This window comes from Saccopteryx leptura, chromosome 4, assembly GCF_036850995.1.
Source record: "Saccopteryx leptura isolate mSacLep1 chromosome 4, mSacLep1_pri_phased_curated, whole genome shotgun sequence".
Classification (NCBI taxonomy): Eukaryota; Metazoa; Chordata; class Mammalia; order Chiroptera; family Emballonuridae; genus Saccopteryx; species Saccopteryx leptura.
This window is the reverse complement of record NC_089506.1, coordinates 224133683-224145024: the sequence shown is the minus strand read 5'-3', so window position 1 is coordinate 224145024 and position 11342 is coordinate 224133683. Positions and strand designations below refer to the sequence as shown.

Below are 11342 nucleotides of genomic sequence, written 5' to 3'. Positions count from 1 at the left end.
CTGTCTGGTCAGAGCTCAGAGTGGCATGGAGACAGTCCACATCAACATTGGAGTCTGGGAGATTACTTCAGCAGGGGGCCCCTCAGCTTTAGTACCTTTTCTGGCCAACACCTTCTAACAGGTGTCATTTACAGGATGATCACCTCAAACCACCTTTTTGGGAGTTCCTGGCAAGGAACCCCTTTTATGTTAATCTACTGTAGGGGTCGGGAAACTTTTTGGCTGAGAGAGCCATGAACGCCATATATTTTAAAATGTAATTCTGTAAGAGCCATACAACGACTCATGTACTTTACGCATTATCCAATAAAAATCTGGTGTTGTCCCGGAGGACAGCTGTGATCGGCTCCAGCCACCCGCAGCCATGAACAGGAGCGGTAGGAAATGAATGGATTGTAATACATGAGAATCTTATATATATATATATATTTTTTTTTTTTTTTGTATTTTTCTGAAGCTGGAAACGGGGAGAGACAGTCAGACAGACTCCCGCATGCGCCTGACCGGGATCCACCCGGCATGTCCACCAGGGGCGACGCTCTGCCCACCAGGAGGCGATGCTCTGCCCCTCCGGGGTGTCGCTCTGCCGCAACCAGAGCCACTCTAGCGCCTGAGGCAGAGGCCAAGGAGCCATCCCCAGCGCCCGGGCCATCTTTGCTCCAATGGAGCCTTGGCTGCGGGAGGGGAAGAGAGAGACAGAGAGGAGGGGGGTGGTGGAGAAGCAAATGGGCGCTTCTCCTGTGTGCCCTGGCCGGGAATCGAACCCGGGTCCCCTGCACGCCAGGCCGACGCTCTACCACTAAGCCAACCAGCCAGGGCCTGTTTTATATTTTTAACGTTATTATTATTTTTATTAAAGAGTTGTCTGTGAGCCAGATGCAGCCATCAAAAGAGCCACATCTGGCTCACGAGCTATAGGTTCCTGACCCCTGGTCTACTGAAATGTTACATCAAGCCACTTTTAAAATGTTACTAGGGAAGCCTCCTGTCTGTCAACCCACAGTTGTGACATCAAGCCACTTCTCAGCGATGTGTAACCACACACACACTGAGCCCTGCACAAAAGACAGTCTGTTTATCATATCTGTACACGCTATTTTAATTTTTATCCAGCCAGCATCATTTTATTTCATTTCCTTAATTGCTTTTAATATTATATCCTAATTATTTTTATACATCTTCCATATTTTTCTATATATTTAATTACTATAACCTTATATTACTGTAACAGCAGAAAATCTGCAACCTATAGTCTGCCCCCCTGAGGGCAAGCCCTGGAGCCTTACATAGACTATAAACTCCTGGTGCTGCCCCATGCTCACCAAGGCCCGTGTCTAAGGAACGGAGCAGGACGCGGGCCCCCTGGAGGACCAGCATCCAGTGCAGTGCACAGGCCCCCTCCGCCCGCAGACCGCTCCTCCGGGAGGAAGCGCCTGTCAATCCCGGGGAGGGGCGCCCTGGCCAGATGGCGCAGTGGTTAGAGCGTTGTCCTGGAGAACAGAGGTTGCCAGTTCAATCCCTGGTCAGGGCACATACAGGACAAGACTAATGTTCCTGTCTCTCTCTCTCTCCCCCCACTTCCTCTCTCTAAAATCAATTTAAAAAAAATCCTCACGAGGGGAGCGGCAGGGCCGACCCCGCGCACCTCGGCAGGCCTGAATGCGACTGGCTTTAGGACCCGGAGCAGCAGGGCGGGCGGGCGAGGTGTGGGGGGCGTGGAGACCCTCGCGCGCGCCTGACGTCAGCAGCGCGCGCCAGCAGCAGAGCGGCGACGCGCAGAGGCGCCGAGGAGCACGTGTGGCCGCGCCGCGCCGCCCGCACCATGGCGAGCCCGGCCCAGCAGTCCCCTCAGGGCGGCGGCGGCGGGAAGCGCAAGGTCAAGGCTCAGTACGTGCAGGCCAAGCGCGCTCGGCGCTGCGAAGGCGGCGGGCCCCGGCAGCTGGAACCCGGGCTGCAGGGCATTCTCATTACCTGCAACATGAACGAGCGCAAGTGCGTGGAGGAGGCCTACAGCCTGCTCAACGAGTACGGCGACGCCTTGTACGGGCCCGAGAAGGTACGGACCCTGGGGGCCGCCCTGCTGGTCGGCTGGCGAGGCCGAAGGCCGCCCGCCCCCAGGCGCATGCGCGAGCGGCGGGCGGCGCGGGGCGTGGCCCAGCCGGGGGCGTGGCCTGGCCGGGGCGTGGCCTCGCCTGCGCTCTGGCACCTTCACCTTGTCCGGTATCCCTGGCGACCCTGGGCTGGGGACGTTCCCACGTGGCGGTCTTCCCAGCCCTTCCTCCAGTGTCTGGATAAGTGCTCACCAGAACTAGGGAGTATTTCAAAATCACTAGGAAGGTATTAAAAAAAAAAGCAGCATTTGATTTTTTTTTTTTTTTTTTTTTACATGAAACAAGAACATCAGAAACGCAGAGAACAGGTCAGAGAAAGTTGTTCGTTGACGCAGAGGAGCTGCCAAACCAGCTTTCAGTTCCTTGGTGAAAATGCGCTATGACAGCAGGCGGATAGTGCTGCTGGGTGGAGGGTCTGCCCGGTCGCTGACCCCCTACTTTTGTGAGCAGTGTGGATGACTTCCTGTGGCCTGGAAGTTGTGTGTCTGAGGCTTTTTTCCAGAACATTGACTTCTTAAGGACAGGCTTGGGACGTCATGTGGAGGACGACTCGGAGGGTTAAGGAAGGAGGTTCAGGAGATGGCCCACGTTCATGAGAAGCAAACTTCATTGGTCCTCGTGGGTTTTGCCATATGCTACCACTGTCTGAGCACCCTGCCTGTCTGCAGGCGTTTCTCCCAAGCAGTATCTCTGAAATAGTGGGGCATTAGTTCTAGTTTCTCAAATGCCCATAAAAATACATGTTCAAAGTAAAAGCTTCCGCGCCAATACTCCGTCAAAACTAATGGTCCGCGTCGCAGTTTGCTGATCGTTCTAAGCTTGGTTTAGGATTTGGACTAACACACTTACGGGCTCCCCAAGAATTAAATGAAGGAAGGAGGGCTAGTTAGTACAGAGGGGATTTGAATCTAGGTACTGGCTCTGGGGCTTGGCTAGGGGCATGCTATTTAATTCTGCTGAGCTCGATTAAAAAAGAATAATGATAGTACTTCTTAAAGTTAGCTAAAATTCGCTTATGTACATAGAATACATCCTGATATATATAGTAAAAAGGTCCAAAAATATGTTCACTTGTTATTAGTGCCTGGTTGGCAGCTGTATGGATGGGGCGGATCACTGGGCATCAGGTGCCTGTCCTGTCCACACTGGTACCAAGAGCAGCTTGTGGAACTGTCTCTGCTCCCTCTTCCTCAGCACAGCAGAGGAGCGAGAGCTTTTAATTCCCTAACTATTTGGTCTGACCTCACCAAAAGGAGAGTGTCGACAGGCACAAAGATTCAAAAGAGGAGATGAGTGAAGGATCCACCCTGGAAGGGTTTTATCTGGTGGGCACATTTCCCTCCGTCCTGGACTGTCACAGTGCTCTTTGAAAAGTTTCAGAGTATATGCGCCCCAGTCTGTCTGAGGAACACCCGTCTTCCTTCTCCTCTCGGAGGGAGTGATGTCCAGGTCACCTCATAAAAAGCTTCGCTGTTCACTTCTCTGCCTCCGGGAGTTTCATCTCTAGGTTGTGACAGCTTTTCACGGGTGCTGTTCCTGCTGTTACGGCATTCTTACCCACTCGTTTGTGCCAACAGTTTACAGACGAGGGTGAGCCGCCCGCTGGGAGCGAGGAAGAGGACGACGACGTGGAGGCTGCCTTGAAGAAGGAAGTGGGGGACATCAAAGCGTCCACGGAGATGCGGCTGAGAAGGTTCCAGTCCGTGGAGAGCGGAGCCAACAACGTGGTCTTCATCAGAACACTTGGGATAGGTGTGTCTGACCAGTGTTCCTTACGGTTACTGCTGCCCTGCCAGCTGGCTGTCTCCCCCTCACAGAGAACACTACCCACAGTGGCTTCGTGGTTGTGACCAGTATTACGGTTACTGATGTCCTGCCAGCTGGCTGTCTCCCCCTCACAGAGAACACTACCCACAGTGGCTTCGTGGTGTGGCCCAGTTGATTACCATGTACGATCGCAGCCTCTCCACACGGTCTTCGCACTAGGCTTACAGAAAGGTGGAGTGGGTGGTAGACATAGCGTTGACTTAGGAGTGAAAAAACATAGTTTTGCCACTATCTTTGTATATAACTTACAGTAAAACAGTGCGTGTTCTGTCTAAAAGGACCAGCCGCACTCAGCTCCATCTGATTGGGAATGGCTTCAGACTTGAGAGACTATAGTCCTGACAGGGTCAAATCTTATGATTTTTCAAAAAGAAATTGGAAATCTGGAGAAGTTTCTAGATTTTTAAAATGCAGTTGACTAATTTAACAGAATTAAAAAGCTCTGAGCAGCCCCATTTAGACTTGTATGTTATCGGGATGTGACCGAAGGCCTACATCATGACCTTGTGCAATTCCTCGTTTAGGGCTCCTTCAAGGTCTCAGTTCTAGTTTCTGAAAAACTTAGCTAATGGGTTAAATCTTTTTAAGTGACTTGCAGATTCTTGTTTCTGTAAAAAAATAATGTATAATTTAATGTTTGTTACTTTTATAGTTGTCATTGTTACAGAAAAACAACAATACGGTATTGTCATGGGTAAGTCAGACATCACAAAAATGTAACTCCAGTTTTTGTTAACAGTTGTTTTCAGTGAAAGCGGTAATGATGTTGAAGAGTTAAAATATTAGAGTATTAATACAAATGAAGTAGGCACTGAAAAAATATTAGTTGGAAAACATGGTTGGCTAGCCTTATTTAAAGTGAAAAGGAATGATTTCTTCTACTCTCTTGCGTATTTAAGTCACTGCTGGTGAAAATTCATGTTAGAGTGTCTGCAGAGGCTTTAAAATGTCTGAGAGCTTACATTCTAACTTGTTTCTTCTGTGCTGACCTTTTTTTTTTCTTTCCCTTCTAGAACCCGAGAGATTGGTACACCATATTCTCCAAGATATGCACAAAACCAAAAAGAAGAAAACCCGTGTCATTCTGCGAATGTTGCCCGTCTCGGGCACCTGCAAGGCTTTCTTAGAAGACATGAAGAAATACGCAGAAACGTTTCTGGAACCCTGGTTTAAAGCTCCAAATAAAGGAACATTCCAGATTGTGTACAAAGCTCGAAATAACAGTCACGTCAATAGAGAGGAAGTTATCAAAGAAGTGGCCGGTATGTTTCTCGGTTATTATTTTACATTGGTTACAACAGGAAATACTTGTTTTTTGGTTGATTCTTTTTTTTTTAAAATTTTTATTTTTTTTATTAATTTTAGAGAGGAGAGAGAGAGGAGAGAAACGGGGGGGGGGGGGGGGGGGCTGGAAGCATCAACTCCCATATGTGCCTTGACCAGGCAAGCCCAGGGTTTCGAACCGGCGACCTCAGCATTTCCAGGTCGAGGCTTTATCCACTGCGCCACCACAGGTCGGGCAGGAAATACTTGTTTTTTAAGAATAGTTTTTAAGGAATCTGCACACTGTTTTCCAGCGTGATTGCACCAATCCGCATTTCCACCAACGGTGTGCAGTAGACAAGTGCACAGAGAAGCTGTGTGCGTTTGCACAACGGAGCACTGCTTGGCCATAAAAAAGGAATGACATCTTCCCTTCTTGCGACACCATGGATAGATCTAGCTGGTGTTACGCTAAGTGAAATAAGTTGGAAATAAAAGGACAAATACAGTATCATATAATTTCACTTAATGTGGAACCTAGAGAACAGCAAACAGAATGAAGAAGACGTGTAGGCACAGAGCAGACAGAATGAAGAAGACGTGTAGGCACAGAGCAGACAGACAGAGCAGACAGAATGAAGAAGACACGTAGGCACAGAGCAGACAGAATGAAGAAGACGCGCAGGCACAGAGCAGACAGAATGAAGAAGACACGTAGGCGCAGAGCAGACAGAATGAAGAAGACGCGTAGGCGCAGAGCAGACAGAATGAAGAAGACGCGTAGGCGCAGAGCAGACAGAATGAAGAAGACACAGAGCAGACAGAATGAAGAAGACGTGCAGGCGCAGAGCAGACAGAATGAAGAAGACACAGAGCAGACAGAATGAAGACACGTAGGCGCAGAGCAGACAGAATGAAGAAGACGTGTAGGCACAGAGCAGACAGAATGAAGAAGACGCGTAGGCACAGAGCAGACAGAATGAAGAAGACACGTAGGCACAGAGCAGACAGAATGAAGAAGACGTGTAGGCACAGCAGACAGAATGAAGAAGACGCGTAGGCACAGAGCAGACAGAATGAAGAAGACGCGTAGGCACAGAGCAGACAGAATGAAGAAGACGTGTAGGCACAGCAGACAGAATGAAGAAGACGCGTAGGCACAGAGCAGACAGAATGAAGAAGACGCGTAGGCGCAGAGCAGACAGAATGAAGAAGACGCGTAGGCACAGAGCAGACAGAATGAAGAAGACGCGTAGGCACAGAGCAGACTGAGAGCTGACGGTGGGGGGAGGTGGAGTGTGGGTGCGCCAGGTGGAGGGATGGGACAGGAGAGACTGGTGGTGAAGGCGAGCCACAGAGCTTAGATCCCAGCACAGGGAGTGTGGTGAGGAGCATCGTGGTCACTGTGTACCGGTTGGCGGGGACAGGGGCCACTCTGCAGAATACATCCTTGTCAAAGCACTGTGCTGTGCACCTGAGACTAACACAGAACAACACGGAAGAATAAAGCGAAACTGAAAAATAAAATAAAAGTTTTTAAAAACAATTTTGTTCAGTTAAGGGCTTCCAGTTTTGAGCATAGAGCAAATATATTAAGATGTCTTTAAAATAATACCGGCCCCGGCTGGGTGGCTCAGCTGCTCCGAGCATCGCCCCAGCACTCTGGGCATCACCCCAGCACTCTGGTTGGGGTCAGACTCCCAGCTGGGCACACACAAGAGTCAAACAGTGACGGCGTGAATCAGAACAGTGAGTCAGTGTTTTTCTCTCTCTGTCTTTGTGTCTGTCTGTTTCTCTCTCTAAAATCAATCTAAACATAATATCAACCCACTACTGACTTTAGTAGGTTGGATACAAGATTTTCTGTTAGTTAGACATTTAGGTTTTTTCCCCAACCAAGATTAAATTTTTCTTTGGGGGGAAAAGTGCTCTTCAGGATACTTGACTGATCTGGGTAGCAGAGTGGAATGGTGTGTTTCGTTCTGACAAGTCCCAGACGGAAGGAGATGCGCGGTCACGCCCCACGACACCCTTCTGAGCCGTTTCCCCTCTTCCCGGGACAGGAGTGGTGGGCAGCCTCAATTCGGAGAACAGAGTGGATCTCAGCAGCCCGCGGTACACGGTGGTGGTGGAGATCATCAAGGCCGTCTGCTGCCTGGCCGTGGTGCAGGACTACGTGCTGTTCAGAAAGTACAACCTGCAGGAGGTGGTGAAGGGCGCCCCGGACCCGCGCCCGCGCCCCCCCAGGCCGGCCGCGCGGGCCGAGAACGGCGGGGAGGCTCCGCCCGGAGCTGGAGACCGGTCGAGTCCAGAAGACCCGGCCGGAGGAAACGGTCACCGGCCGGAGCCGCCGGAGAGTGCGGAGCTGGGGCCCGCAGAGCCTGCGTCCCAGGCCCCGGGGCTGCGGGGAGACGGTGCCAACCCCGAAGGGTCCGAGTCCGGAGAAAACAACCTCTCCTAGGGGGGTTCCCAGCTGGGGTTCCGCGGGCGGGCGCTGGGGCTCCCTGTAAACTTGTTACTGGAAATTTTGTTTTTGAACTTCTCCTGTGGCCGGGCGGCCCCGCGCTCACAGTGGGGACGGTTTCCTTAGAGAAAGTTTCAGCCCCGCGTGGCAGCGAGGTAGGTCCACGCGCAGTGAGGCGCTGGGAGGGGCGGTGACCGCTGCTGGGGGCGGGGGAGAGTGGGAGGAGGGGGCGTGGTGGGGTCTCTCCCGCTGACCAACGGGGGCGGACCGTGCTGTAAACTAGGCACAACCTCCAGCCTTCGGGGAAGTTTCCACTCTGAGTTTCCACTTGGGGGTTTTGTGTGTGGCGGCTCTGCTGACTCAACTCTGCAGAAACCGGGGTCCCGTGGGTTAGAAGTGAACTGTTTTATGAAGTGTCTGCACGTTTTGTGATTTCTTGTTTAGCTGTTGTGCCCTTTTTTATATTGTACGAGCAGTGGTTTATTACACACAAACCTGATGAGCAGCGCTACAATTTTTTTTTCTTTTAGCGAGAGGGGGGGGGCAGACAAGGAGAGACAGAAAGAAGGGAGAGAGATTAGCATGGAATGGAAGCCACCGCGCCTTTAGTTACCATTGATGACTTTTGCATACGTGCCCCCATGAGGGCCTCGAGCTGAGGCAGAGCCCCCTTGCTCAAGCCAGAGACCTTGGGCTCAAGCTGGTGACCCCCACCCAAGCGGGATGAGCCCGCATTAGAGCCAACAACCTTAGGGTTTCGAACCTGAGTCCTCAGCGTTCCAGGTGGACACCCCATGCCCCTACGGCAGCACCTGGTCAGGGCTGTGAAATAAATGTCCTGGCTGAGAATCTTCAGGGACTGTGGCGTTAGGTTTTGGAGATGTATTCTTGAATTTTAAAAACTTTGGGAGTATTACCAATGGTCAGTCTTCCCACACCCTCGATGGCTGTGTTTTGTTTCATGACCGGTGAGCACGGGAATGGATTCTAACCCTTCCTGCTTGGCAGGCCAGACGGGAAGGGTTTGGGAGAGGCAGAGAGATTAGACAGGGCCTTGCCCACTCGGATGACTCGGGAACTTTCTTAAGTATCTTGACAAACTTAGAATATTAACCCTGAATAGTTGGAGGTCATTTTGAAAGGATACGAAGATTCTAAATACCATTTTGGGGGACACAGTAGGATTTGGGTGCCTTCATCTGACTTGCTCCAGGTCAGGGACGACTTGTATTGGGGCGGTGAGAGCCGGACCTCTGGCAGTAAGCGGGCGGTCTGCGCACAGCGCAGCTCTGCGGACGGGGCTCCTCGGACTCGTCACAGCTCCTCTGGGGGCAGTGTTGGCTCAGCCGTGTCCTCATCTCATCTCCCTTTGTATCTGTATTTGGTGAGACCCGACTGGGGCAAGAGCCTGTTACTGTATAAGCGACAGGATCCAGCTTAGACTTGAAGGGCTTTTCTTTCTGTTTTATGTCAGTTTTTAAAAGTTGGTTTTTGTGTTGCAGACTTTTTTTGTTCCATGTAAACTTGTTTTTCTCAGTGGAGGAATAAGTGTTGAACTTGCTACTTTAGAACATGTTTCTCCAAGATTAAGTGTAATTTCTAAATATTTGGACTTGTACTGCTTTTGGTATGACCCAATGTGGACTTTTTATATATATATATGTATATACACATCTTGATATTTTTAGAAAATATCAAAATAAATTTGTTCCATAAACATTGATATTTATTTTTCTTTCTGCCTCTGAGTAAATCTCTTACTTTATAATAAATCGATATATCATAAGAGATGATTATATGTCAACTATTTATCAGTAGAAGTCATTACATTCCTAAAAATTAGGATACAAAAATGTATTAGTTGCTGTTGAATAATCACTTTTAAGTGATCCAAGTTTCAGATATTTTGTGTGTATTTGCCCCAAAACGAGTTACAGTGTTATAGTATATAAATTTATTTGTTGGCTTTTGAATTTTATACCTTTCTCATTTTAACATTAATATTTTCATGCATCTTAAAGAATTAGTAATATGTAAAATTCTTAAGCAAAATTCTGTTCTGAATATTTTTCTTTGAATACACTTTCCCCCCATGCTTAAAACTATGACCCTGTGCTCAAAAGCTGGATGAGCCTGCACTCAAGTTGGTGACCTGGTGGTTTTAAACCTGGGACCTCAGTGTCCAGGTTGACGCTCTGTCCACTGCAGCACTGTTGGTCAGGCTAGAGTACTTCAAATCTTTTTTTTTTTTTTGTATTTTTCTGAAGTTGGAAATAGGGAGGCAGTCAGACAGACTCCCACATGCGCCCGACTGGGATCCACCCGGCATGCCCACCAGGGGGTGATGCTCTGCCGCAACCAGAGCCACTCTAGCGCCTGGGGCAGAGGCCATGGAGCCATCCCCAGTGCCCGGGCCATCTTTGCTCCAATGGAGCCTTGGCTGCGGGAGGGGAAGAGAGAGACAGAGAGGAAGGAGAGGGGGAGGGGTGGAGAAGCAGATGGGCGCTTCTCCTGTGTGCCCTGGCTGGGAATTGAACCTGGGACTCCTGCACGCCAGGCCGACGCTCTACCACTGAGCCAACCAACCATGGCTTAGGCCCAGGGTTTTGAACTGGGCGCTTCTGCATTTCAGGCCAAGGCTGTAGGCACTGCACCAACACAGCCAGGCAAACGCTCACAGTTTACACTGTAAGACTCACCCAGTTCCCAGGTCCAAACGTCCACATCAACATGGCTTGTCATCCTGAGTGTCAAAGGGAACTGGGGCCGCCTCTGATGCCCAAGATGGACGCCAGGGGAGAGCAGGTGTCCCCTTTCCAGCTGACCCCACACACCCTGTACGTCCCGGGCAAAGTTGAAGGACTCAGGCACTTGCTGCCTCCCCAGGCTGACGGTTTCCTGAGGGGGGGGCAGGGTGGACAGACAGGGGGGACAGGTGTGGAGGGGGGTAGGGTGGACAGACAGAGGGGACAGGGACAGGTGTGGAGGGGGACAGGGTGGACAGACAGAGGGGACAGGGACAGGTGTGGAGGGGGGGCAGGGTGGACAGACGGGACAGGGACAGGTGTGGAGGGGGCAGGGTGGACAGACAGAGGGGACAGGGACAGGTGTGGAGGGGGGCAGGGTGGACAGACAGAGGGGACAGGTGTGTCCGTCCATGAGGCCCACAGCATCCCGGCGATGCCTCAGGGCCAGGAAGTCGGGCCTCAGCGTGCCTCATGCTGCTGTCCCCTGCCTGTCACCAAGGTCGGGGAGGGCACTGCTCTCAGTTCTGGGCTTTGGGCAGACGCTGGGTTAGAGGGAGTGGTCTGTCCTCAGCCCTGATGGTGACTGTCACACACCGACTTGTAGATGAGTCGGGTACTTGATTTGCTTAGTTCTGCCTTGTGGTCTTGGCCATGTCTCTTCTCTGAACCTGGGGTCCAGCCAGAGGCGGATTAAGGTTTGTTGAGGCTCCGGGCGCAGAAGAAAAGATTAGGCCTCTTACGTTAGAAAAAAGTGTCAAGTTGGGGTTTAGTTGGGCCCTTCGGGGAGTCGGGGCCCAGGGCACCCGTCCCGTGCGCCCGCCGTTAAAGCCGCCTCTGGGCCCAGCCCTTTTCCCTCTCTCCGCCTGCGAATCTCTGCTGCTCGGAGCCCACTTCCCAGGCCCAGTCCCTTCAAAGCGAACCTCCCAGGAA

At 51.0% G+C, this 11342-nt stretch overlaps 2 protein-coding genes across 4 annotated transcripts in view; one reads left to right on the top strand and one right to left on the bottom strand.

The window, feature by feature from the left end:
• The window catches only part of LOC136404021 (lysine-rich nucleolar protein 1-like), a 360920-nt gene that overhangs the window by 175087 nt on the left and 174491 nt on the right, over positions 1 to 11342 (bottom strand). The gene's annotated exons all lie outside the window — the stretch shown is intronic.
• On the top strand, positions 1780 to 7871 carry LOC136402595 (THUMP domain-containing protein 1-like). The gene is made up of 4 exons (XM_066380094.1): positions 1780 to 2056; positions 3689 to 3863; positions 4952 to 5200; positions 7265 to 7871. The coding sequence occupies exons 1-4, from the start codon at positions 1823 to 1825 to the stop codon at positions 7660 to 7662; spliced, it is 1056 nt and encodes a 351-aa protein (XP_066236191.1). The 5' UTR covers positions 1780 to 1822; the 3' UTR covers positions 7663 to 7871.